General features: G+C 34.8%; 1 protein-coding gene across 1 annotated transcript in view; it reads right to left on the bottom strand.

The window, feature by feature from the left end:
* LOC145293683 (nuclear exosome regulator NRDE2-like) overlaps window positions 1-24,346 on the bottom strand; it is a 78,445-nt gene that overhangs the window by 31,017 nt on the left and 23,082 nt on the right. Inside the window, exons 2-3 of the mRNA XM_080140081.1 lie at window positions 12,121-12,315; window positions 8,561-8,693 (exon numbers count right to left, since the gene is read on the bottom strand). Coding sequence (XP_079996207.1) covers window positions 8,561-8,693; window positions 12,121-12,315 — 328 coding nt within the window. The remainder of the gene's footprint in view (window positions 1-8,560; window positions 8,694-12,120; window positions 12,316-24,346) is intronic.

Genomic DNA, 24,346 nt, shown 5'->3' with positions numbered 1-24,346 from the left:
CACTGATTCGTAGCCTGATGGTTAGAGCTGTCGACTGTCAACACGATGGTTGTAGGTTCGATCCACGGCTGGGGAAAGGTGTTTGTCTAGCCGCACTGATGATTTGTGATGCAACGAAACAGTACTCTATGTGGATGACAAATTAAAGCCCCCCCCCCACCCCCTCTTTGGGTTGAGCACTTTGTAAATATATTTTCACCTGACGCGTATTTAAGCAATTAAGCGAAGCCCACTGTTTGTTTGTTGAGCACTTTCTGCGACGGGCGGGCGTGGATTTAATACACACTTGAGGAGAAATATTTACGGCACTAATTCGTAGTCCGATGGTTAGAGCTGTCGACTGTCAATGCGACGTTTGTAGGTTCGATCCACGGCTCGGGAAAGGTGTTTGTCTAGCCGCACTGATGAGTTGTGATACAACGAAACAGTACTGTATGTGGATGACATATATATATATATATATATATATATATATTAGGGGTGTATGGATTAATCAGCAGGTAATTGGTAATAATCAGCCACTTTGCTGATTATTTGACAATTACTTTTCTCTTTCCTATTAAATTTAAATTATGTTATCACTACTAAGTGACTCATCAGATAGCTTTGACACATTAAAATAGTAACTGCTAATTTAACTTAACATTTAATTAAGTGTTTGGCCACGATTAGGCATTTTTGCTTTTATTAAATAAAATTACAAAAGTACAATTTCCAATTCTTAAATGAATATAAACAATTAGATAAGAAAAAAAGAAATTACAAACCAACTACAAAGTACAAATTGTAATTCTTTAAGTGAATAACTACAAGTTGAAGTTCTGCACATGCTGCTGCTGCTGCTCTATTTCCTTTTTCTGTTCTTGCTGCCTGCCTCTTCTGCTCTCATAGTTTCCCCAGTATTTAAAGTTGAATACTTTTAAGTTGTAATGTAGAAACAGTTTCTCTATTCTCATGACACAGCATGTTCCTCATAGGTTCATACACATTACCACATGTACTAAAGAGCCTCTCGCTCTCCACAGACGAAGATGGTATGCTTAAATATTTTGAAGTCAGTTTACTCAGCAGTGGTAAATTCTCCTATATCTTCTTCCACCACTGAAATGGATCATCACCTCTTGTGAGTAGTTGTAAAGCTACATAATGATCAAGTTCTTTTGTGCACTTAGGCATAATGGATTTACTTTTTTGGAGTTTAGATTGTAATTCTTGTAATTCTGTTGTAGTTGCAGTTTCCAGGTTTAACCCAGTTTCTATTTGCTCCAAGTTTTGATTTGTTACTGTCGGCTTATTTGAAGCTAATTCATCAAACAGGCTCAAAAGAGATAGTTTTACTTTGATCTTCTTGACCCTCAACAGAGCTTGAAGAAGTGTATCCTGCTGATTCTACATCATTAACATCAGTAAAAAAAGATGTAGAATCCAATTCTTAAGTGTTTTATGTCATTCTTTTGAAATTTAAAATTAAGGAAAGTAGACACACAAGATTTTATCATTTAGATCGGATGAAAATCTTGTTTCCACTGATTCATTGAATTGTTCAACAATGATAAGGATTCCACTAAAGTCAGAAATATTGTAATTAGATGAATAGCTTCTTACAGAAATAACCTCAGAGCTAAATTTGTAAGTATTATCATTGATATGGTTGAAGTTCTGTGACTTGCTTCTTTGGTGATTTCTTCAAATGGACCCAGGAACAGAATATTTTTTCAAACAAAACCCCATTGGTAAGTTGTTAAGGTAGGAATCTTATCAACAGCACATATTACAAAGGCTTTTTAATGTTATTTTCTGTATATAATATGTTGAATTCTACCATGTGGTCACATCTTGAATGAGTTTGTTTTTCCAAATTAAACTGACCTTGTATTTCAATTGATTTGCTAATAAAAACCGATTAAAGTGAGAGACTGTATTTCTGTTAGATGTAATGGTTGCCTTCACAGCCTGAGTTACAATGTATAATAGTTATTGTAATTCACATTTCCCAACACCAGCTACCATATTTGTTCCTGAATCCCACAACTTTATTGAAGACTAGTGGGGGTACCTGGCATTGCCTGGGTGTGGAGAGGTGGTGTAGTAAGGACCCCCAGTAGACAGCCTGGATGGAGAGAAATGTTAAAAAAAAATTTAAATGGGCAGACAGACTGGAACCCATAACGCGAAGAAGGAAAAGAAAGTGACCCCCCCCCCCAAAAAAAACCCTACTCTCTTAGCCATGAATGAAACAAAGTCGTGAGTGTTGAAATTAAGAGACGACGACTTGTGAAAATGTCAACGAAAAAAAAGTGACCCCTCCTTGTGAAAAACGGCAGGGTTGAGGATGAAGGAATTAATGTTTTTGGCCAATTTTTCAATATTTCTTGTCTGAGAGACTGAGCTTTGAAATGATACTGATTTTGTCATGTTGTGAGGCATCTGTCGGAAGTTTTTGCGAGACATACAAACACAAACACATTAGATTTTATACTCATTCAGAACATTGTGCAATTCTTCACTTATTCTTGCACCTGTGTGTGCACCAGGAAATGGAACAATATTAGGCACAGCTCTGAACTGTTGAAAGTCATTTGAAAGCTAATGACCTGTCAAACTCAAAAAAGGAGCATTATCTGTTGTAGCTGTCCAAATGTCTGTAGTTCATGAAATGCTAATTTCAGCGAGAGACAGTTGAATTTTTGTTTTGTAAATATACAAAAAATTATTTTGCAGTGTGTTGGAGATGCCCCTCCAGAGGATTAATGGACTATCTCATGATTCTACTTCCTCTAGTGATGTCACTTTCGGTATTGAGTACCCAGCAGTCTGAGATTGGTAAGCGACGAAGCCAGTTGTGTGCAAACGCCTCTGTTGAGGAATGGTATTCCCAACCGGACTTTGCCTGTAATTTATGTGAATACATGTTCGTTTCTAAAAATCCTGTGTTCCTTTCGTTTATTACCATTTAACCTCATAACACAGTGAAGTACTTTTTTGATGAAATGCTGTAAGTTTTGCAATAAGCCTATTTTTTTTTTTTTTTTACAGTGATCATCACTTATCAAGGCCCAGAAGCCACTCAGGGATAAGGGTTATTGCAAGTACATTACGTTAGTGTGGAGATTTGATGAAGTGTTTAATTAAGGGGGCGGTCCACCAGAAATTTGTTAACATTGGACTTGAACACATCCAAGTTGTAGTCCGGAGGGAAGCAGGCAGACGGAACAGAGTTCCACAGGCGTGCAGTTCTAAGAAAGAAGCTTTGTTCATGGAATCCGCGTTTTGATTTAGGCACAGATATAGAGTGGGGGAAATTTTTCACAGTGGATTCAGCTAGACGGGTGTTTTTCGTGAAAGATTGGCGAGGAGGGACCAGAGATTGGAGTTCAGACGAGCACCTGCCATGGAAATAACGATAAAACAAGGATAGGCTCGCAACGTCTCTTCTGTGGGAGAGAGGTTGCAGGGTAGAGAAAAGGGCATCCCCCACTAAGCCACGAAGTCTATTTTGTACTCTGTCAAGGCAGGATAGGCTGTTTTTAGCAACTCCTGCCCAGATATGGCAACAGTATTCCATCCTTGGACGTACTTGGCTTTTATATAGATAGAGAATTGCATCAGTAGTAAGATATCTTCTGGAGCGGTAGAAGGATCCCACCATCTTTCCAGCGACCTTGGCAACAGACTTGATGTACGTGTTCCATTTCAGATCAGGAGTAAAGGTCAAACCCAGAAGCTTGTCAAAACACGGGGCCTCACCCAGACGAGAGCCATCCATCACAATTGATGCCAGCTGGGGATCAGAGTGTTGATGATGTAAAGATAGGAGTTTGGTTTTGGATGCATTAAAGGTAACCAGCCACATCTTCCCCCACTGAACCACCCGCTCGATATCAGAGGAGAGTGAATAAGAGACAACTTTTTCATTTACAGCCTTTGATGTATTGCTGTAGATGGTCGTGTCATCAGCATAGATGTCAACGAATGATTTAAGTATGTGTTTAGGGAGGTCATTGATGTAGATCAGGAAGAGAGTTGGGCCCAGGATTGACCCCTAAGGGGATCCAACATTTATATTGCAGGCCTCCGATTTTTGTTCATCTACCACTACTCTTATGAGCCTATCGGAGAGAAATGATTTAATGATTGAGAAAACATTTCCAGTTATACCATAGCTGGAAATCTTGTGAAGTAGACCCTTATGCCATACCTTGTCGAAGGCCTTTGATATGTCAAGAGCAATTGCCCTAGAAAGGAAGCCTTTGTCAAGAGATTCACTAATCCTGTGGGATATAACCGTCAGCACATCTGCGGTAGATCTTGCAGAGCGGAAACCATATTGTGTGTCACTAAGAAGGTTGTTCCTGCTGAGGTGGTTGACTATTTCTCTATTTAATATGGATTCCAGCAACTTACTCATAACACACAGGAGACTTATTGGTCTGTACTGAGAGGGAGATGACTTATCATCTGAATTCTTAAATACAGGGCAAACTGATGAGGTCTTCCAGGGAGTCGGAAATCACTTCTCCTTAAGGCAGCGCTTAAATAGTTTCATAAGTATGGGAGCAAGTTCTGGTTGAAGCTTTTTTAACACTATAATTGGGATGCCATCAGGGCCAGTTGCTTTACTGGAATCTAGGTTCTTTATTAGCTTGGCGACCTCATGCACGGATATTTGTATGTTACCTAGCTTGTTCTGTGTTATAGGAGGAAATATAGGGAGTTGATGGCCTTCGTCGCATAGGGTAGAATTAGCTGCAAAGTTCTTTGCAAATAGTTTGGCCTTGTCTGACGCTGACGAGATGACCTCTAGTCCATTGATAATGGTTGGGATAGAACGCACACTTCTGTTCAGGATCCTATTTGTTATTTGCCAAAACTGGTGGGATCCAAACCGCTGATCAGCTACCTTGGATTTAACAGACTGGGCATATAGCTCTCTTGCATTTTTTATTACTCTTTTACAGTGGTTGCTGGCAGACCTGAAAGCAGCTTTAGTCTCAGTGCATCTATTACGTTGGTAGCTATGGAAAAAGTGATTTCTGTGCGCGATAGCAGCAGCACATTCTGGGGAGAACCATGGCTGGCTGTTAGGTTTTTCTTGGAATTTTTTAGATGGTATGAATTGGTCTATGCCTACAATTAACCATTCGGTCAGATCTGATACTATAGAGGACACTTCCTTTTTAAACATGGAGTGCAGAGGTAAATCAGATATGAATGTACGGAAGCTATCCCAGTCAGCCATAGAGTATCGGTATACAGTACGGTGGAGGGGTACGTCTGGGGGGGGCTTCTTACATTTCATTTTTATCTTAACTGATACGACGGAGTGGTCGGACGATCCTAGAGGAGAATGAACGGAGCATGAACATAGCTCAGGGGAAGTTGAGAGAAAAAGGTCTAAGAGGCTTGCATATTGACCGGGTGTATCGGGCACACGGGTGGGTTCGCGAACAATCTGAGTGAGGTCATAAGCAATGGCAAAACCATGACAAAACCTCCCCTCATCATCTGTCTTATTTGAATGGGTCAGCCATTCCACGTTATGGACGTTGAAGTCACCACAGATGTGGATGTTAGCCGAGGGATGTGAAGACAGTATGTGGTCTATTTTCTCATATATGCTCTTAAAGATAGTAACTCCGCTGTTGTGGGGCCTATAGAGGGCAAATATAAATGCAGTGGTGTTAGCAAGTGCAACCCTGAAGCACATATAGGGTAAATTAGGATCTTCTCTAGAGATATCCCTGCCACACGGGAAGCCATCCTTAATGTAGGCACATATTCCATGCCCATGGCGATCTTGGGTGTCAGATTTAGCTGTTAAATTAGAGTATCCGTTAATTATGAACTCATCTAGGGAAGTGGTCGGGCCTATTCCAGTTTCACTTAGAAATAATATGTCCGGTTTCGTCTCCTGTAATTGGGTTTCAACCTCTGGAAGATTGGAATGAAGACTCCTGATGTTGGAGAAGGAGACCTGGTAGTAGGGGTCTACGTTGGAAGATGGGGTTCTAGGTTTAATCAAGTTTTTATTCTGGAGATATTTCATGTTGAGGTTTTGGGATTTGTGGAATAGGTCGGCATACTTGGTTAGAGCAGTACAGAGAGGGAAAGTAAGAGAGAAAAAGACAGGAAATTTTTTTTTGTAGCACACGAAAAGGTAAAGCCATAACAATTACCCACTAGTATGGCATCGAGAGGCCCTACCAGAGACTACTGCATGGTCCAGATCCACTCACCAAATGGCAATACAGCAGTCCCAGTACTTTGCGCCTGCTGATAGGACAGCCTCCTTAGTGGTTAATCCAAGGTTCGGGTCTCTGACTATCAGGCAGATAACGTCAGCCCAGACAAAACGTTTACCTCCAGCACCCTTACTAGTGACATGGCCACAAGGACAGACAGAGACAGAAAAATTTCCGACATCTCAGACTACTGGTCACCAAGTACTACTGAACTTTAAGCAGCTTTTTCTTCACCCTTTGTCAGAAAAATCACTCATTGAATGAGGACTGAATGACAAAATAGGAGAATTTAATTTAATCCAATATCAGATGTTACAGAATATGGTTGAATATTAAAAGCAATCATTTCTCTTATCAGATAATGGATCTCTTGTGATCTATGGTCATTAATATCCCAAGCTTTTTTTTTAGCCAATACTGATTCTATAGTAGTTTGGTATTTTTCTGGAGACTTGGAATTGCTGCCACTTGTTCCTGGAATGTCTGTCTCTGAATATTCATTATGCTTCTTTTTCTTATCTGCAACTTTTGCTTCTTTGGAATGAACCTTTCTAAGATGGTTTAATATATCAACTGTAGTAAAAGTTTTTGCTGATTTGCCACCATTTGATGTGATGGTTTAACATAAATTGCAGACAGCTGTATTCTTATTCTAGGGGTTCCAAATACTATCCAAATATTTCCAGCAGAAACTGGTTTCCATAATGGTTTAATTCATTTTTTTAATGTATATTATGTATATGTCTGATATCTAATTAGTAATGTATTTCAATAAAATATACATTATCTAAACCAGAAAAATAAATATATATACATAATAGTAGCAAGAGTCCAAAAATGAGGAACAGAGAATGCTTTATTTTCGGTTCGCACATCGTTGCAATTTTCTGTACAATTCCTTGACATGAAAAATGAAAGATGAAGTAATAATTTTCTTTGACAAATGATTTAAAGTAAAAAAAAATGTTAATTCGATAAGAAAACTTTTCATATGCTTACATCTATTTACCTCAAATTCAATGCAGTTATAAAAGTCTACATGTTAACAGCGTGTTAAGCCTGTTATTTGATATTATGGTGTAGATGATGCATGTCGCTTTGATAAATTTTCACTGGCAAGCAAAAGAGAGAGTTAACTTGTCTTCGTTTACAATATAATTTAATTAATATTAATATCATTTATGACAACAAAATTTGCAATAAATCGGCATTAGAAAACCTATTAATCGTTAAATTTACTAAATTGGTACATGCGTTATATATATATATACACACACACACAGTTCATACATATTTTCAATGTGTATTTTCAAGGACTTTTTGAAGTTTTTCAAGGTCTTCTGCAGACAAAATTCAAGTTTTTCAAAACAAAATTTGAAGTTTGTTTCACAATCCACAGCAATTCAAAAAAGTGGTTAAAAAATCAAATATACAACAAATAAATGTTACCATAGCCAATAACAGTTACTTTGCAACTCACCTGCATCATATTTTGGCATTTTGAAGTAGTTTTTAATGCTTTTTATTTTATCTCATTAACTCTTTACGGCTTTTAATTTCCAACTAAACCATTTTTTTTATGCAATTTCAAAACAATGTATTACGATTTTATTTTCAATATTTAAAACGTTTTATCAATACTTAAAAAAATAATTTAATAGTATTTTAATATTTTGACACAAATTTTTATTGGACATAAAAAATATGATTTTCAAGGCATTTTCCATATTTTCAAGTATTTTTCAAAGTAATAATAGAAATAAAGCCTTTTCAAGGCTGTGTGACCGATGATATATGTCTTTGTAATTATGCTAATAGGAGTTAATCTTATAAACCAACTGTGTTTATATAATAGTGCTCACTAATAAATAGAGCTGTATGTTAGTATAAATTTAACATTTTGACTACATACGTGCAGATATATTTTGACTGTAGCCTTTTTAAAGGCAGAAACCTCGTTAGGACAATCTAACAGTGATCAATTACTTGGTTTTTAAGCTAAAAAAAAGTGTAGTACCTGTTCTGAGGCTGTACTTGGTTTATTCTGTCCTCAATCAGTGAAGAAGTCTTTCTAAACAGAGGGAATTTTTATTTTGTTTCAATCCAGAATGCCCATTATTAGAGAGCTGAATGTTCCCCACATTAAAAACTGACCTATATTTAACTTTGTGGGGAATCAAGTAAATTGAAAGAGTGAAGACGTGGCAAAAAACATTTGCAGAAAATTTTTGCCTTTAGTAAACACTTCCGTTGAATAACTGTTGTGTGTGTAGAGCTCTGAAAAAAACTTAAAAAAAATAAAAAGCAAACTGACTTACTTTGATGCATTTCCATCTCTATTTTCTATTGATTTTGAATGTTTTTTGTGTTTCTTGTGATGCTTATGCTTCTTTGATTTGTGTTTCTTCTTTACTGAATGGTTCTCCTCCTTTGTCAGCTTCCCTCCATCACCTGTAGAGAAGAACAAGTCAAGCAGTCACCCAACTTTGCTTAGAAGGGAAAAAAATAAAATAACATCCTCAAATAGAAAAAAAAAACCCCAGAAAACAAATAAAAAAAGCAAGTCTTATTCTGAGGTAAAGCTGAGGCATGGACCATTAATGTCTTTTCTCTCATCCTGTACCAATTAGCCATACTTTCTTTGCCTGTGAAAAACTTAAAGACCTTCTAGGTCAGAAAAAAGAATTCCAGCAGAGTGCTCTATTATAAGAAAAAAAAATTCTGAAAATAATAGCATATTATTTATATTTTTATTTACAGAAAGTTTACATGAGATAAGTCATCAGTACTGTCAGTTTCAAACCTGATAATAGGGGATTGTTTTAGATACCCATAGATGGAAAGTTCTTTTTCTTAGAGGGAGTAGGGGTCATTTAGGTAGTTTTGTGATAATGGGATCTAATTCAATTACTAAGTTAATTTTGGGAAAAGCATTACATTTCACATCAACATAGAAAAGGATAAATGACCTAAATATGGAGACAATTATGCAAGTAAGGTAGACCCTACCGTTTTTTTTTAAGGTAAAACATGGGTTAAAAAATCAAATCCTGAAGACCCATTTTATGTTGTGGTGGGATCATATGACAGCGTAGTCTGTGATCTAGTTGGACTTTTCTTACTAGACACCCTGAAAACAAATTCCCAGACCATTCTTTCGGGTTGTATAGAGATGATGGATTATGCCTAACACAAGACTATAATGGATGCACATTAGACAAACTTAGGAAAGATTTAGTTAAGTTTTTCAAGGAGCTAGGTTTTAAGATAATAACAAATTTATATAAAGTAGACTTCTTAGATGCAACACTAAATCTCGAGAAAAAATACATAAACCCTTCCATAAACCAAATGAAAAACTCGTATACATAAACAAAGATTCATGCCATCCATCCACAGTGTTCAAAAATATGGTAGATAGGTTAGCAAAAGAATATGAAGACTTTCTTTGAATACCAAAATGTTTGAACAGATAACAGCACATAACGATGCAGTCCATGAAAGTGGATTCAGTGAGAACATAACATTCCAACAAACTCATGATAAAAAAAAAAAAGAAAAAATAGGAGGTAAAATACAATTTGGTTCTTACTTTGGGTTAATGATAGAGCTAAGGAAAATTATGTGTGAACACCTTAAAGACTTGATATAAACAAAACAAAAACAATTTTAGAATTTAGAGTGGGGGTTAGTTTCACATAAATTTAATGTAAAATAATTCACTATTTCGAGACCATTCTAGCATTTTAGGACAGTTGACCAATTTATTTTTTTATGGGTGATAAATGATGCACTTTTTTTTTAAAAGGTAGGATTATTTTTTTTAGACACTTATATGTAGCTTACCAAGGAACTTTGTTTGGTGAAGAGCTTGTCATTAGACTTAGCGTTATTGTTAGGGCTAAAGAAGGTTTAAGAGGAGGAGGAGGAGGCTTGCCACTCATACCTAGGGTTAGAGGTAGGACTAAGGGATTTTTTTTTATAAAGAAGGCGTTTGACCCCTATATTTACGGTTATGGAGGGGGGTCATTACAAAATCTTACTGAAAACGCTGTTTTATAACATTTTTAGCACTTTATTTGCTTAAAACTCTTAAAATATATAACATACATATATAACATACATATATAACATACATATATAACATACATTATTATTTATTAATTTATTTGAAAGCACATTCATTTTCAAACAAAACGGTGGTATTTTAAGGTAATTTTGGTTTTTAAAATATAATGATTTTAGCAGAACCCCCTTGAAATTTGTAATTACCCAAAGCGTTTTATTGTCCATGTGTATTGCTACATGTTCTACAGTTAATTCATAACCCAAGAAAAAGCTGTTTAAAAGTATGGAGCGGATGCCTGAAATGTATATATAGAAGGAGAGCACTCTCTATAAACTGGGACGGTAAAAAAGACAAAACCTAAATCCGAAAAATTTTTATTTTTTAATTTTTATATTTTATTTTAAATTATTATATTGAATAGATAAAAAAAAAATTAATAATTATAAGGTTTTAGTATAGTGTACCATTCCCTTAGACTAGATAAGCACCCCCCCCCAAAAAAAAAAACAAAGACTACATCTAAATTTTTAAATAAAAATTTAATTTTGATATTGGAATTGATTTAAAATTTTTAATTGGAAGTCAATATTTATTTTAAATTTGGAGTTAATATTAAATTTAATTAATTTTAAATCAAATAAATTTGTTCAGTCTGATAGAATAGTTTTTTTTAGAATAAAATTAAAATTTATATTTGATAGGTTTCTTCAGGCTATTTAAATGAAATTTAAAATCCATCTTAAATAAGGTGGGTGAATGAAAATATAAACATATCATATAGCATATATAGAAGAATAAAATTAAATAAAAATAATAAAAATAATTATTATCAATTTGAATTAGCCTTTAGGCCTTTACAAAGATGTCTCCCTTAAACTAGCTAGAAATGGAGTTGGGATAATAACATTTCCATTTAAGACTGGAAAATTTTTAAATTAATAGATTTAAAAAAACATTTTTTCACAAGTGAGGTGGTAAATAGTTACAATATATTAGAATAAATTATAACAGATATTATAAATGAATTTTAAGGTTGTTTAAAAAAATTGAGATTTGCACAAGATCTTGTAATGTACGTGTATGTTTCCAATTCCAGTTATAAAACAGATGAGTATTGGCTGAAGAGAGCTTGATAGAGGTATCTAAAACAGTCCCCTATTATCAGGTTTGAAATCGATGGTACCGATGACTCATCTAAACTTTCTGTAAATAAAATTTTATATATAATCTGAGGTTATTGTTTTCCAAAGGTTAAGAGTGATCAATACCGAAGTAAAGCAAGGTATACTCTTTATTTGTTTTTACATAAGCAGTAATATGTTGAAGAGGTCTAGTTACTGGTAACTAGCTGACCGAAACATGCTCATGAATGTGTAGCAACATATTACTGCTTATGTAAAAACAAATAACGTGTGTGTGTGTGTGTGTGTGTATATATATATATATATATATATATATATATATATATAGCATTATATTCATTATTGTACACTAAATTCTAGGCTGGTTTGTGATAACTATCACAAGCATTTTCTTGATTTCAACTAAAATAAAGCACAAAAATAATATTTTACATAATTTGATAAATGATGAAACAAGAATGATTAAAATTTCTGAAGAATTCAGAGCCAATATTTATCCCTCTCCTATGGTGAGATAATGTGAGCTGAGCGTAATTAAAAAACAAAAAACATGGCACATCACTGAGGACTTACTCCAATTCTCCAAACATTCCAGCATAAATATTGAAATATGAACAAGATGTTATTAAAAAAAAAAAAAAAAAAAAAAAAAAAAAGATGCACTTACCTGTTTTCTGATGTTCTGTGGGTTCGACTATTTTTGATTTCTTCTCTGATGGTCCATCATCGTCATCTTCAAAACAATCTTCATCTTCACTAGAATTACTGCTACTGTCATCTTCACTTGAATCAACAGTAATGGGAACAGACACTACATTCTCACCAGGGTAGCTCCGATTTGACAACCAGCCAAGCTTCAAATCTGAAACAATGAGGGAAAGTTTTATCGAAAATCATTATAAGAAACGGAAACAAAACTTAAAAATAAAAGGATACTGATTAAATTCACAATATCGACTTTCTGAATCGTTTTGAAATGAAGATTGATAATTCGTATTATTCAGACTACTGTTCTCATCTTGAGCGATATTTGTGTAATGTTTTGGCTGATGTAACCATCTTTCAGCATCGTTTAACGCAGCTCTGGAGATGGTTTTTGTAGAACACTCCAAATTGGTCCTCCAAGCATGACGTGACTTTGGAAATCAAAGCTGCATCATCCGGCAAACTCTTTCCTTTCAAAAACAACTTCATGGATGGGAAGAAAGGGAAGTCAGAAGGTGCAAGGTCAAGAGAGTAGGGAAAATGAGAGGGAATTTCATCGCAACATGTATATTGTTGATGAAGCGTTATTTGGAGGATACCGTTGCTAATTTTATCCAGACTCTCAATTTTGATAATTTCTCTTAATTTCATCAAAAGTGAAGCATATTAGCCTTCAGTAATTGTGGTATCTTTTGCTTTTTGCCAAGAAATCTGTCACCACTTCTCTGTCCCGGTTTCAGAAGAAATAGCAACTCGATTGACAGAGCCTAATCAATGGCAGAAGGAAAATGACCAGGTCGGAGAGCCGTTTCCAAATTTTTAGATATGTTTGAATTCACAATGTCAGTATTTTACAAAGTCATTACCATAGGTTTCTTTTATTTCATCAAGTCTTCTGTGATGTACATCCATTTAAATACAAGAACCAGATCACTGCGAAACACTTAACAAGTTCCTTGTATTTGGATACATCGAACTACTGTGCTCATCTTGAGTGTGATTTTCACGTTTCGGTTGATGTAACCTTCGACCTTCTTCAGGTGTATCTTGTTGAACTCGGGATTTTTTATTCCTAGTTTTAAATATTGGGAATCGAGCGGAACTCTTTATTTACTTCATGGGGGTAGCATGCTCTTGTTCTTTCAGCCATGGATAGACGTCCTAAGTAATTTGCAATTGTATTTTTAAATCGTCCACACTGAGGATTGAATGTTCAGGAGAATATCACTTTTTTACAATTGATATTTTCCAAGTACTCTAACCACTGCGCCACGGATCCTTGCAGACAATTTTAGGAGCCTTAAACCTATTTTTATTTCTAGTTGTTAATATCACTATTTGTAACTAATTATTACTAATTATAACTAATTATTACTATATATTAATGTATATCTATCTTAAATCCTCAGTGTGAGTGACCAAAAAATACATTTGCAAATTACTTGAGACCTTTATCCACTCATGGCTGACGGAACAAGAGCATGCTATGCCCGTGAAGTAAATAAAAGGTTCCGCTCAAAATTCTGTCTAAATTCCTGAGTTCAACAGAAACATTCATGAGTTTGACATGATACACTTGAAGAAGGTTAAAGATTACATCAACTAAAACATTGTGAAAAATCGCACTCAGGATGAGAACAGTAGTCCGATGAATCCAAATAATACGAATAACCAATCCTCATCTCAAAAAATTCAGAAATGTCCTAACAAGTTCCATTTCACACTTGACTCAGTTCAAACGCTTGTAAATCAGAAACCACAGTTAGTTCAGAGCTGCAGTTTGCCACATAACCCATAGAGATTGCACATGAAAATTTTCAGTTAGATCACACAATTGGAAGTGCTTCAGGGACAGTACTTATTGAATGCACCTTGTATTAATAAGAGTACATTGTGATGTTATAATATACTCTCTCTTCCTGTTCTCTATTTGTGTTTCCAGTCTTTATTTCTCACTTCTTCCTTTTAATTACTTACATCATTCCATTTCTCTCAGTTGCCCTTTACTTTATTTGCCTATTCTTCCACCATTTAAAACATTTATGTAGCATAATAAACATTCTTAGTTTTAGTATATATATATATATATATATATATATATATATATATATATATATATATATATATATATATATGCACACACGTTTTATTTTTTATTATCGTATCTTTCTGTTAAGTTACATATTTTTTGGCCGTTTGTAGTTTCCTCAGACTTTTACAGAAAGACATTTCTGTAAAAGTCTGAGGAAGCTACAGACGGCCAAAAAACTGCCAAGTAGCTGAAACAATAATGTAACTTAACAGAAAGATACGGTAATAAAAAATAAAACGCATATTTGCTCTACAACAGTATTGAGCACTTTCTACAGTTTTTATTAATTACCATTTCCACTATATATATATATATATATATATATATATATATTAGACTATTTTTTTTTACAAAATATTAAAATTTGTTAGCTAAACAGTTTATTTCAGTCAATTCAACTTTCGACTTGAAAGAAAGAACAGAACCATTAAAAAAAAGCAGCAAAGTACAAGAAATACAAATAATATGCACACACACACACACACGCAAAAAAGGTGGTTGATAGATTGGGATCAACTCATTTAAAAAAAAAAACAAAAAAAAACACATGGTAGGATGTAAAACAGACGTGATGATTATTTCGACTGAAGTTCTCAGTAAAAAAAGAGAAATTACAATAAGGCATATAAATACAACATTGCAAATCAAAATCGTGAATTTAGTAAAGAATTGGTAACTGTATTGGAATCAGGAAAAATATTGGAATTATCCCATCACTAAAAGAAACAATTTCCTTCATAAGATGACTTCACTTCAACTAATAATGCTATGGAAACTCATTGTGGTAATCATCAAGAGATACAACTTAACTATGCAGTTTTTATTAATAGATAATATCAATTAGTTCAGAGACTTTATAAAACATGGCAGATTTACGGGACCCATCACTGAAACTGCGAATTAGTTTGCACTCATAATGGAAGCAGCCTTGGATCGACGTGCCTGGTCAGCCAGTGTTCGAGACGTGTTTTACTTGTTGGAAAGAACCGGCCTAACCAACCCAGTGTGGATGCTGCAACTATGACCATTATACAATTTTATTTGTAAATATTAAATATAATTTTGAAATATTATTGCTAAATTTTTAGCAATTTTAAATAAATTCAATAAAAATTATTTAAAGTTCTTTGTTGTGATATATATATATATATATATATATATATTTTTGCATTTTCACCCCAAACAATGCACATTGCCACTTTGTTGTAGGGGGCTACTATCAGGAACATAAGCATCAGGGATACTGTGTAGGAAGTTGGACAGCAAGATGTCGGTTCATGTTACACTTGAACTTCTGCATGTCAGTACAGTCGGGGAAGCAGGGACCCGGAAGGGAATTCCAAAGTCTAGCTGTTCTGGGGAAGAAATTACTGGAGTAGAAGGCTCTCTTGCATCTAGGGATCTCTACTGTGAAGGGGTGGGATTTAGCTGCTTGTCGGGTTTGTCGGGGGTATTTACGTCGAGGGGGCACAAGTGCTTGCAGTTCGTAAGAGCATTCACCATTAAAGTACTTGTAGAACAGGCAGAGAGATGCAACATTTCGTTGATGTGACAGAGGCTGAAGTTTAGCTGACAGTTCAGGACCTATCAGATTGGCTACTCTTTTGAACCTTGTCTAGGAGCGAGAGACTAGTGGCAGATGCACCAGCCCAAATATGACAACAATACTCCATACATGAGTGAATGGTGGTCTTATAGAGGTATAGGATACTTTCAGGCGTTAATAGCTTTCTAGCACGATAGAGAGAACCTACCTTCTTTGTAGCGGTCCTTGCGATGCTCTCAATGTAATTGTTCCAACTCATGTTTCCTGTGAACGTTAGGCCAAGGAGTTTAAAAGATGTACTTTCAGATAAAGAGTCATTGGTCATTGCTATTGGCGGTAGGCAAGGTTTGTAATTATTGAAGGAAACAAGTTTAGTCTTGGCAGCATTGAATGTGACCATCCATTTTTGTCCCCATTCCACTATGGATTGGAGGCCATTCTGTAGTGTTTCTGCCATTTCTTTAGATATGTGTTCATTTGTTTTCCTGTCGTATCTGTTATAGAGTGTGGTGTCGTCAGCATACATACCCATCTCACAGACAATTTTGTCAGGGAGGTCATTTATGAATATTAGGAATAACAGAGGTCCAAGGATAGACCCCAGAGGCACTCCCGCATTTATATCATATTGTTTAGATGTACGATTGTCAAGGGCAACCTGGATTTTTCTCTTATCTAAGAAGGATCTAATTATGTTATGCATTTTTCCAGTGATACCGTATGATCTGATTTTCCTAAGAAGAACTTCATGCCATACTCTGTCAAAAGCCTTAGATATATCTAGAGCTACCGCTCTACCCTCCCCCGCTTTGTCCAGTTAATGGTATATACGTTCTGAGATTACAGTTAGGATGTCTACTGTGGAACGGGCTTGCTTAAATCCATATTGTTGGTCATTCAGAAGTTTAGCATCTGTAAGGTGATGGACTAGAGCTTGGTTAATTATGGTCTCAAATATTTTGGCGAAAAGTGGGAGGAGGCTAATGGGGCAATAATTTACTGGGTCAGTTCTTTCGCCAGAATTCTTGAAAATTGGCACTACAGACGCAGTTTTCCAGCAGGCAGGAAAGCAAGATTCATTAAGGCATTTGTTGTAAAGTTTGGAGAGAACTGGAGATACTTCGGCGGCGCACTTTTTTAATAGCACAACCGAGATGAGATCAGGTCCACATGCTTTTGCAGTGTCAAGCTTTCTTACGATAGCATGCACCTGAGAAGGGTTGATTTTCAGATCGTCTAGTGTGGCGTCTGTCTGCAAAGGAAAGTCAGGGAGGGGGTGGTTAGCAGAGTCCAGTGTGGACTTGGAGGCAAACTGTCTGGCAAGCATGTTAGCCTTCTCAGTTGCAGAGCAAACAACCTTATGATTGTTGGATAGTGGGGGAATTGTTGATTGCCCATTATTTACTACACTGTTGTAGATTTTCGAGAAGTCTCAGGTTCCTAATTTCTGTGCTTTGATGCGCTTTTGGGTAGTTTCAGTTAATTCTCTCTTAGCTGTCGCTATTTCTTTCTTACAGTTATTTCTGGCTTCTATGTACTTCTGTCTGTTTGAACTGGACTTATGTTGGTTAAATTTGCGGTACGCATGGTACCTTTGCGCTATGGCAGCTGCCCAAGTAGAAGTGAACCATTGGGGAGAGTGGGGTTTGCTATAGAATTTGTGCGTGGAACATGTGCTTCAATTGCCGCTTTGAACCATTCAGTGGTCTCATTTGCGCAATGTTCAGCAGGAAGTGAAAAGATATTTTGCCATGGAGCGTCCTTGATGAGATCCCTGATGGCTTCCCAGTCAGCCTTTTTATAATATCTCGTTGTTTTGAGCAGTGGCTCTTGTTTTGGCTCTAGAGTTTAGGGTGATTTCAACCATTACCACTGCATGATTGGCATTCCCAAGAGGGCTGTGGGCATTCGTTACAGTCATAGGGAACTGTGGTCAGGAACAGATCTAGAAGTAATGCAGGTTTATTCTTGCTGGTCTGGGAAACGGGTTGGAAATATAACCATCTGCGATAGGGAATGAGATATAGAGAAGTTACGTGTTGTGGTACCAGCTGTGTCTGTGTAAGTAGAAAATCCAAGCCAGTTGCTGTAGTGGACATTGAAGTCACCAAATACATGCACTTGTGCGCTAGTGTCAAAGGAAAGTATCTATGCTGTGAGAGACTGTTTATTAGGGTACAGTTCTGAGTTGAGAGAGAGCGGTAGAGAAAATAAAAGTAGCTAATGTTATGTTGCATGTAAGTCTAAAGCACATAAAGGCTTGATCGTCGGATTCTAGTTTAGTTTCTCTAGTCAAGGGGAGGGTGTTTCGAATGTAGACTCCAAGCCCATGCATATGTCTGTCAGAGTCCTTACGGCAGAGTAGGAGGTATCCAGGCATGTTAAAGTAGTTAGAGGGCATGGAGTGTAGGTTAGTCTCACTTAGTGCTAAGATATCCGGGGTGTTTGTTAGGAGAAATACTTCAACATCATTTAAATTAATTCTAAGCCCACGGATGTTCGTAAATGCAAGCCTATTTTGTTACTTTATTGAACTTGTTTTCAATTATCATAAAAATTTAATTAGAAAACAATCATTAATTTAGGATTGTTTCCCATTTTTGCTAATGTAACTCTTTCAAAATGAAAACAAACATAAAAAATACTTCTGACGAGTTCAAGTGCACTCATGGCAAAATTAATTTGATATTAGAATTAAGGTAAATTAAGTCAATCCTGTAGAAAATCTAAGATATTTCTTGAGTAAAATTGTTCAATAAAATTAGCTGAAATTTACTTATAAAATTAAATCTACCAGAATTCATTTCAGTTACTTGTAACATTGCTTGAAAATTCAATAATTTTTCTTTGAACTAAAGAAAAAGATGTCTTCTGAATTGAGTTTATTATTTCCATCCATTTTTGGATAAAATATTCTATTAAGCAAACATTAATTTTAGATTGTCTCCCCTTAATGCTAGTATAACTCTTCCGAAATTGAAAACAAAAATACAACAATAATATAATGGGGAATGGGGGTGGGGGGGGAGTCTATGTTCATGTCAGATATACATAATCTTTTTAGAAATCAAACAACAGAAATGATAATATTGAGTTGCGAGTTTGGAGAGGAGGCCTTATTCCTTCCTATGAATCACCAAGTGTGACTTAAGGATTTTTAAAACCATAAATTTACAGATAACAATTTTAATAAATGTCTCGCAACTGATACTCATTGTCAACAAATTGACGCTGAATACATCCTTGACTTCATAGGTTTCCTCAATCTGCAACAACAGAGTTTAATGCTCTATTTTGTATTGAGCACTTTTAAAACAAATACTGGAAAATCTATATAATAATAATAATAATAAAAAAAATAATAAAATAACTAAATAATAAAAAATTAAGGCATTTCATGTTACCCTCTTCCTCCATTCTTTTTTTTATTTTTAAAATGAGATGCCTGATGAACAAAGATGTAATCAAAAAAAAAAAGTATTTTTAAAAATTTAATCTGATATGTCGACCATGAAATTCAAACAAAATACATTTTGTTGGTTTTCGAGCTAAGATCAAAATGTAATATCTGTTGTCCAAAAATTGTACAATAATATTATGAGGTCTGTGTTTGAACCAAACATTCATAGAATATCAAACTCCTATGAGAGTTTTAACGATATACTCCATAATCCGATTCTGAAACTACATTAGCTGGCATACTCAGCTAAATACGTTTCAGTTTGAACAAAAGTGATAAAATAATCTTGTAAGGATTTACATTCATCCTGGTCACCTGTAGATTAGAAATATTGGTACTTATGAAGTATAAGGATCAAGTTATTGTTGGAATTATCTGGGCAGTTTATGGAAAGTGCCGAACGAAAGTTTGTGATTATTTTGTTGCCCAATTTTCAGTGAAAAACATTTATGTCAGTATGAAGCTAATTCGATGAAAAATTAATTGAAAAACAAAAACAATTTTAATGAAATATCTAGTTTAAAAATATGTCTGTGTCTGTCTTCGTATTTTCAATCTCTCTTTCAAAACTAAAAGTCGCAGAGCAGCGTTAGGGGTCTCAAATAATTGGATTTTTTTTATACTATTCTTTTATGGGTCTTTAGCCAGTTAAAATAGTTTTTAAGGGGGGTCAAAAATGAAAATATAGTTATACATTTTGTACATTCATCTTAGTTTATTTTTAATCGGTTCACATGTGTGTCACGTTAGTACAGTGGTAATGTCACCAGCTTTGAATACAAGTTTTGCTTTTGGTGGTGATTCTGGCTGATGGCACCGAAATACTTTTTTTTTTAACTTTTGAAATCACGACTATAATATACGAAATATAATATACAAAATCTAGGCAAATTAAAATATATTTAAGTGTATTTTACAACCAGGCATAGCCCTTCTCCCCTCTAGTTAATTAAAAACTGAAAACAATTTTAATGAAAAATTAATTAAAAACTGAAAACAATTACAATGAAAATGAAAAATTAATTGAGAATCAAAATATTCTTGAATAATTACTGGATTATTTTTTATGAAACTTTTAGAATATTAAAATTCAACTCATGAAAAAAATTAAAAAAGAAAACATTCATTGTAAGTAAAGTTTAATGAATATCTTTTTTTAAATAAACAACTGATAAACAATTTTTTTTTATTTTCCTTATGAGTTTTTAATGATTTTTTTGTTGTTCGAATCAAGATAGATATTCGGATTTTTTATGATAAAGCAATGATAGCAAATACATGTTTTCTTTATGATCTTTGTGTTACGGTTAAGGTGCTCAGCATTTCCACACCTTCCAAATTATTTTGTAAATTGCCCAGATGATTCTGACGCTAGCATGGTTCTTATACTGCATAAATATAATATAATCTCTTAATAGTGTTATATAGTAAATTGCAAGAAGCCAAAAAAAAAAAAAAAAAAAATGGAGCTCCTAAAGATGAAGCAGTGATAAATGCAGACTTATTTTCTCTCTTGGAGAAATGTCCCCGTTATACAATTTTTGTATACATTGATTTCATCTGATTTATGTGCGTTTAGTTTTAATATCCATTATGATTGTTTTTATTTGTGTGCATATATCGATAGGAATTTCATGTCAATCAGCATTCATTTGATCTTATCTAATGTCTGTCCAATTAAAATGTTGCGAATTTATAATTTTTTTATGAATTTTTTTTGTTTAAATCAAAATAAATATTTAGGTTCTTTTTGATAGCAAACAAATGTTTTCTTTATGACTTTTTTGTATTAGGATTTAAATGCTCAGCGTTTCAACACCTTCCGGCGTTTTCTGTAAACCGCTTGGACAATTCTGACACAGTAATTATACTGCATAAGTACCAAAATATTTAAAAGCATGATAGCAATACATAACAGAAGATACAAAACGTTTAAATGTCCATGCCCCCCCCCTCTTGTATATCAATAATGTTTTAAACATTTCATGGTGGAATAGATTGGTATGCAAGATGAATTGATAAGCGCAGCAATAAAAGCAGTTGTTGGCTTGAATTCGAATAATGGCTACAAAGCACTGAATTTGTCATCTCAGTTGCACCTGCTGATGCAGCCAACAAGGAAGTGGGTGTGTGTGGGGGGGTGCTGTATAACAGCAGACACACACACACACAATTATTATGCATTAAATCTTGGCTTGCTTTTAATATGCATGGCAGAAGAGAGTTAGACTTGAGTTTGAGTCAATGAACGGAATGGTAAGAGGAGGAGGAGGAGGAGGAGGAGGAGGAGGGGGTTAAGAAAATCTGACATTATCGAAACGAGGTTGTTTGAAGAGAAGGAAGAGAGATGATCATTAAAAACAATGCGTGTTTATTACATATATTAATGCATCATCTTCATCCAAAGGCATTTGTTATCAGATGCAATAAGTACCTACCAATTTCACTATCATATTTCTGAATTTTTGAGATGAGGATTGGTTATTCGTATTATTTGGATTCATCGGACTACTGTTCTCATCTTGAGAGTGATTTTCACAACGTTTTGGTCGATGTAGCCTCCGACCTTCTTCGAGTGTATCTTGTTGAACGCCGGAATTTGGATTGGATTTTGAACAGAACTCTTTATTTACTTCATGCTCTTGTTCCATCAGCCATGACTGGATAGAGGTCTGAAGTAATTAGCAATTGTATTTTTTTTTTTTTTTTTTTTTTTTTTTTTTACATTGACCGAAACGTGAAAATCATACTGAAGATGAGAACAGTAGTCTGATAAATCCAAATCCAAATATCTCACTATCAAGAAAAATATTTTAAATGTTTGCACACATAAAAAGCATTTTAGGATTTTTTAAAATGTATTTGATTCATCGGTACGATAGTGGTACCATCGGAAAATACTGTTTTTCATAAGTTTACAAGAACACACAAACCAAAAATCGACTTTGGTCGATCAACTTTCATTTTAAGAAAAAAAAAAAAAAAAAAAAAAAAAAATCATTGAACATAATTTTTTATCCATAAATGAAAATAAAAACAATAAAAATAAAATAGGTCTCAACATTTGAAAATGATTTTAAAGCCTTTAAATTGACACATATCAATTGCTGGCTAGAATTTAATTTTATAGGTAAATTTTGTGAGAATTTTTTTTTTTTTTTTTTAATAAAAAAGGTGCCTAGCAAAAAAAAAAAAAAAAAAAAAAAAAAAAAAAAAAAAAAAAAAATCAACTGACCATTTTTTTTCTTCCATAATTGAAAAAAAAAATGTCTAGAAATATTATCAACATTTGAAAATGATTTTAAAACCTTTAAATTGACCCATATCAATTGCTGTCTGGAATTTAATTTTCTAGGTAGATTTTGTGAGAAATATTTTTTCAATACACCCTATAAACATTTTTTTAATAAAAAAGAAGGTGGCTCTTATACTTATTTACATTCCTATAAAAAGAGGTAACAATAAAATGTATAACTTTAGCATTGTTGACTGGCCACAAAAGGACATAAACATACTAAACACTAAAACAAGGAAAACGTTGACGCCGTAAAGAAACCTGTATCTGCACAGAGGAGCAGGCGTTATGAGTCTCTCAGAAATTGAGCATCAACATCATGTCACTATTCTGAGCACCGGGCAATATCTGATGAGCTCCCAAAATCCCAACCTGGAAGACTGTATATCAACATCACGAAACAAAAACCATCAAACAGTAACTTTTCCCTATGATTAGTATAGCATGAACTCGTACTTAGTCCTTTTCAACACAAACACGTTGGGTCCCTTTTTCTGTAACTCTCTAAACTTATGCACAAATGTTAGCATAAGCCATGTAGGCATCAATAGGCTCATTCGGTTTGCCGAGTCCAATACTAGGAACACCTTGGAATATTTATGTTGGACGACTAGCCCCATGCAATCAAGCCTTTTTAGAGGTTACATTTCACTTTAGAATAAGGAATTTGATTCGCCCCATACTTTCTTCTTCATTGCAACCTCTCTCTCACAGACATGATGTTGCTAATCTCAGTCTTTTCTAAAAATACTATTATGGCATGTATTCTTCAGAATTGTCTAATCTATTCCTTGCTTTGCTTCCTTTGTTCCAGCTTTCTTGACTTATTGGTCTAGAGGTCTCCATCAATTTGTTGTAATACAACTGCCTATTTCAATAGATTCTTTCCAGAATTGCAAGGTTGTAGAACTCTTTCTGTTCACCGTTTTCTTTCTACATACAACCTTGGTCTTTTCAAGACTAAGGCCAATAGGCATCTCTTGTCTTTGCAATAATCAGCTTTCATTCTTGTCAGCTCTTTACATAAAATAGATTTATGCTTTGTCTCGAGCGATTTCCATAAAAAAATAATAGCTATCCATTATTCAGCCACACCTGGATGTAAATTGACATTATATGTGGAAACCCTATTTGTCAACTCGCAAGGAGGGTTGATCGTAGGATCATCTTCACGAGGGCATTCATACTTTGGTCATGCCATGCTAAGCTGCACTGAAATCTGGTTCTATTTTGATTGCAGTGCAGACGTGATGATTCATCCGTGAGAATATAAATTCGCCAAAATCATTAATTCGAACTCCATTCACCATTTTGATTTAATCCACATCAATACGTATGTTGAAGCACAGCAACTGACTGTCCATGATTAGGACATCAACTTCCATGAAGTCCACATTATATCTATTGCCAGTGTGATGGTTCCGATACTATGGCTTGGCAACATTCACCCAGGATAGGTTGAGCTGGCACCTCCCATAGAGCATACAGCATCTCAAATGAACCCAGACCACACGCAACAGTCTATAGCTAGTTATAGAAAATCAGTCAAGAGACCACCCACAAACACTATAGACCTGTAGACCAGAGATAGGTTCGACATCAGCTTTGATAGTGTGTAACCATGCCTTCAGCTGGTCTCTTGGGCATCTTCACTAATCTTGAAATCGTTCTAGAGCTATTGCTTTATTGATGACCTCTCCTGTGTCGGGATACACAATATGACTGAACCATGGATATTATGACAATGGACGATTTTGCTGTCATTATTTCACATCATCTGCAAATTCGGAGGACA

The sequence above is a fragment of the Euprymna scolopes genome, chromosome 15, assembly GCF_053919585.1.
Source record: "Euprymna scolopes isolate OS-2025 chromosome 15, ASM5391958v1, whole genome shotgun sequence".
In the NCBI taxonomy this organism is placed as follows: domain Eukaryota; kingdom Metazoa; phylum Mollusca; class Cephalopoda; order Sepiida; family Sepiolidae; genus Euprymna; species Euprymna scolopes.
Note: the sequence above shows the minus strand (reverse complement) of the source record. Positions and strands in the feature narration are given on the sequence as shown.